General features: G+C 40.1%; 1 protein-coding gene across 1 annotated transcript; it reads left to right on the forward strand.

The window, feature by feature from the left end:
- The first annotated feature begins 32 nt into the window (after window positions 1-32).
- LOC119410333 (transmembrane protein 88-like) lies at window positions 33-492 on the forward strand. The gene has a single exon (XM_037677281.1). It carries the CDS (start codon window positions 33-35, stop codon window positions 381-383), a length of 351 nt encoding a protein of 116 aa, XP_037533209.1. The 3' UTR covers window positions 384-492.
- The last annotated feature ends 4058 nt before the right edge of the window (window positions 493-4550 follow it).

Genomic DNA, 4550 nt, shown 5'->3' on the forward strand with positions numbered 1-4550 from the left:
GTGTGCCAAAAATGATGTCTTCAACTAGAAATATGGTTCGTTACCAAATTTATCACATCTTTAGCTTCACCGCCGTCTTCCTCCTCTCATCTCTGCAGGTCCGTCCACACGGTTCCACCCCTTACTGCTCGGACCTGCTCACCGACGGAGGCTGCGTGGCTTTGCTGGTGGTGGGTTTCCTCCTGGTCACCCCTCTGCTGGTCCTCGCCCTGGCTGCGTACTGCCGCCTGGCCCGGCACCTCCAGCTGGGCCTGTGCTTCATCCCATATAGCCGGGCCGTGTACAAGAACCTGCCAGCCACCCAGCATCGCGGCCTGGGCACCGGCTGCTGCGGTGGGAGAAATGGAGGCGACATTAGCGGGAAGGGGAAGGTCTGGGTGTGAGAGGGAGGAAGGATTGAGGAAAGAACAGAGAAAACAGGAGCATTTGTTAAAACACGTAAAAGGGAAGAAAACAATGAGGAGTGGAACAGAATGAGTACTAATCCCAGTCCCCACTAGAAAGGTAGGGATGTCCTAATCATTTCATGATAATCTAGATTAAAAAGATTTTTCAGATATAGATGTTAAATGGAAAAGTTATGAGCTTATCCTCCAAATACCCTCAGAAATATTAATCATTTTCTCTGTGAAAAACATTTTATTGTCACTACAATCTTTTAACATCTAATTAGCTGTACTCGTATCTACATAAACCACAATTAAAGAGGACGGGAAGCTGGAAGCTGAAGCCTTATAGGATGAGCTCCCCCTAGTGGCTGGCTGCAGTACAACTTTTAAGACACACCCCCAAAAAATGTAAAACCAACTGTTTTCAGTTGCTGATTCACGTAGTTGCCTTGCTGCCGTTTGTTCCAACATGCATTGTTTTTTAAATCAAGTCTGGCATCAATGAGTTATCGGAGGGTTTAAGAAAAGTGTCATGGCACACTGTGACTGACAGCCTGGTGGCGAGTTGGGAAAGTGAGTAATTCAGACTTTCATATCAAGGGTTCACCCCCACATCCAATACAGCATGGCAGCGTCCAAACAAAACCACGTCGTCCGTCTTTATTGATGTTGATTCGTATCCCTGTGCATTTTGTTTGACGTTGCTGATTATCCTTAAAAAGGATAAAAACAGAAAGAAGCAGCCTGGTCCATCGCAGCTGAAAATATATTAGTGTAACAACAACTATGAAGAAGTGTAGTTGGATGGTGCAAGGTTTGGCGTGTCAATCTTAATGAGTAAGTGTAAAAAAATAAGTAATTTACCAGCGCATCAGGATCATTTACCAGTGTTTCTTGCAAACTAAATAAACTAGTTTTACACAGTACAGCTCTGGAACAAATTAAGAGTTGTTCTTGGTCACCTTCCAGAGGGTTTCAATGGGGTTCAGGTCTGGAGATCAGGCTGACCATGACAAGGTCTCGATCTGATGGTCTTCCATCCACACCAGAACCCCACTGAAAATCTGACATCCAGTAAGCCCAGGTCAGTAATATGTCAGGTCATCTGGACAGTTTCATTGATGAACTTTGATGTTTTTGATCCACTATAGATATAGCTGCCTCAGAGGAGTCGACGGGGGAGAGGGCAAGCTCCAGAAACCATCTTGTCACCGTCAAACTGGTTGATCCAGGGACTGAGTATGTTGCGGCTCCTCGGACTGACGAAGTCCTTTGGATGAAGAAGGAAATGTTCCACCATAAAAAAAAAAAAATTAACTGTCCAGACGAGTGTTTATGTTGAAATTCAACAGACCTGAATAGAACGACTGCGATTGATTTAGAAAAAAAAAAAATAAATAGCAGCAATCTCTTAACTTGTTCCATGGCTGTATATATGGTAATATTTACCTGCTTACATACAAATATGTTGCATTGACGGATGGTAGTTTGGGTTCTTTAAGTCTATCCCATTTCATAGTGAACTGTTTTATACGAGTGACTTTGAATTAAGGAAATGGGATTCTGCCACAGAAAAGGCAGAAGACGTACAAGAACAGGAACACCTCTAAAATACAAAGCTGTTAACGAGTATCCAGTACTCGCCCCCCATTTGAGAAAAGTTACAACTGATTAATTACGCCCATGGATGCCAGTCAAAACCAAACAGCAATGTGTTTGTGTAGAACATGTAATCCAGGTTTGTTTTCTTTTTCCTGTTGGTATGAACCTAATAAATATATATTTCTATTACTGGAACTACTGCATTCATTTAACAAAATGTTAAACAGCAAACAGGAAAAAAAACGAGGTGAATATCAGATACAAAAGGTTAACAAAATATTACAATAGATATATTTAAAAGCGAGACAAACCTACAGTTTTGGAACTAAACAACAACTAAACCATTTCACTTAAGGCAAAGGGGCAAAATCAGCCAAACTGCACTCGTCAGAAACAATTTAAAGTGGACTCGGAGCTAAACTGTAACCGTCCTGAACAAATCACAGGAAAGAGGAAATCTGAAAATAGCAGCGTGATGACACAAAACATATTCGTCTCTTGTCACATATTATCAAGAAAAGCTCAGACGAAGCAGATTTAGGTTTAAGTTTAGCTGTTGTGAACTTTTCTTGCTTTTTTTTTCATTAAAACAATGTTGACTTTAAAGTTGGTCTCATTTTCAAAAAAAACATTTCCTGTCTCATAGCAGAACAATATGTTTGTAAGTACAGCTCAACAAAGATGAAGGAAACATCCATTCTGACACATTGGTGCAGGCGAGTTCATCATCGTTTATAAAGTCATCTTAGATGAATTCACATCACCTGCAGGGAGGCTGACAGAGTTGTTGTCGCCCTCGAGTGGTCAAAAAAAGACTATTCATATCAAACGAATCCTTGTTGGAAAACTATTTCATTTAAATCATTTTTTTCAGGACAAAGCTTTACATTTAAGATTTTAAGCATAGCCATAGTGTCAAAGTTCATGCTCAATAATCCAGGTAGAAAATCCAACAAAGGTCAGTCAGGTCCTCTTGATGATTTCTTTTTTTAAGTGTTGAGACGTTTCTGCCTTCATCCAAAGGACTTCATCAGTCCGAGGAGCCGCAACAAACTCAGTCCCACAAGCAGAACGCTCACATAGTGGATCAACCAGTTTGCTGGTGATAAGATGGTTTCTGGGGCCCACCCTCTCCCCCATGGACCCATCAGAGGAGTCAGCAAGGGAGAGAGTGGGCTCCAGAAACCATCTTATCACCAGCAAACTGGTTGGTCAGCTATGTTGCTTTGCTGCTCGTGGGACTGAGTTTGTTGCAGCTCCTTGGACTGATGAAGTCCTTTGGATGAAAGCAGAAACGTCTCAACACTAAAAAAGACATAGCAATAGTAGTTTCTAGTAAAATTGATATTCAGCGCATTCTTGTGTCTTCTACTTTCTTATTATTTTTCTGAGTGAATAGTATTCAGTGATTTTTCTGAGTCAGTTAGATTTTTAATTAGATCATCATGATGACTTTTCAGACTCTGAGGTAAATGGCGCAATGAAAGTTTGTCACAGAACGGGGAGCTATGACCAGTCCCTGCCTGGAAAGAGCATTCAGACGAACGTTTCTCATCTGGGGTACTTCTGGGCCTACATTAGGCTGGGCATAGTCTGTGTAAGTACATATGGCAGAAAAAGACAAGCGAAGAAGCTCGAAGATGACGTCTAAGTGGAAATATGTGTGAATCTGGTGCTAAATGACAAAAAAGAGAGATTTAATAAGACAAGTGTTAAGGATAAATATTAGGCTCACAAATTTTGCTCATAAACACGTAATTCAAGGACAGATTTATCATAGATAAAAGGAAAAAACATTAGATTTTATTTATAACTTTATGAATTTAACAGATTCATGACTTTGCGATGAATACCATCATAAATTATATTCCTAAATTGCAGAATACAGTCTACTATGTACAAACTGGTACTATAGTTAAGCACCCCCAGACTTAAGCTGCATTTTAGTCAAATTTATCACTATTTTCATCAACCAGCACCTGATAAAACCTAATTAATAATTTAGTAAAGTTAATACACTAACTTTAGGAAGGTCTTCTAACTGATTCAGGAAGTTCCATTCAGGTGTAAGATACTGTAAAATTAGGTATTGTTCCAAAACCAAACTCCACAATAAAGACAAACTATGCAGTTTTACATACACAGTGTGTTGTTTTATCCTCAATATGCCAAATCCAATTATATTTTCATTTACATTAAAGTACCGGTACATGTTTTTGCTTTCCACTATTAGTAAGCTGATTATTTACATTTTAAAACCAAAAACTAACTTTAAGCAAAGTAGTGGCTCCTTGGACTGAAGAAGTCCTTTGGATGAAGGACAAAAGGTCTCAGAAAAAAAAAAGGAAACCACTCAGATGACCTGACTGAACGTTGTTGGATTTATACCTGGATTATTGAGCATGAACTTTGGTGTTTTGAACCATTTTGGCATGTCTGCCTTAGAGGAGTTGATGAGGGAGATGGTGGGCCCCAGAAACCATCTTATCACCAGCAAACTGTTTTTTTCTACATGGGAGTTGGTGCTTGAGGGACTCCAGCTAGTTTGTGGCTCCTTGG

This window comes from Nematolebias whitei, chromosome 1, assembly GCF_014905685.2.
Source record: "Nematolebias whitei isolate Nwh7 chromosome 1, NemWhi1, whole genome shotgun sequence".
Classification (NCBI taxonomy): domain Eukaryota; kingdom Metazoa; phylum Chordata; class Actinopteri; order Cyprinodontiformes; family Rivulidae; genus Nematolebias; species Nematolebias whitei.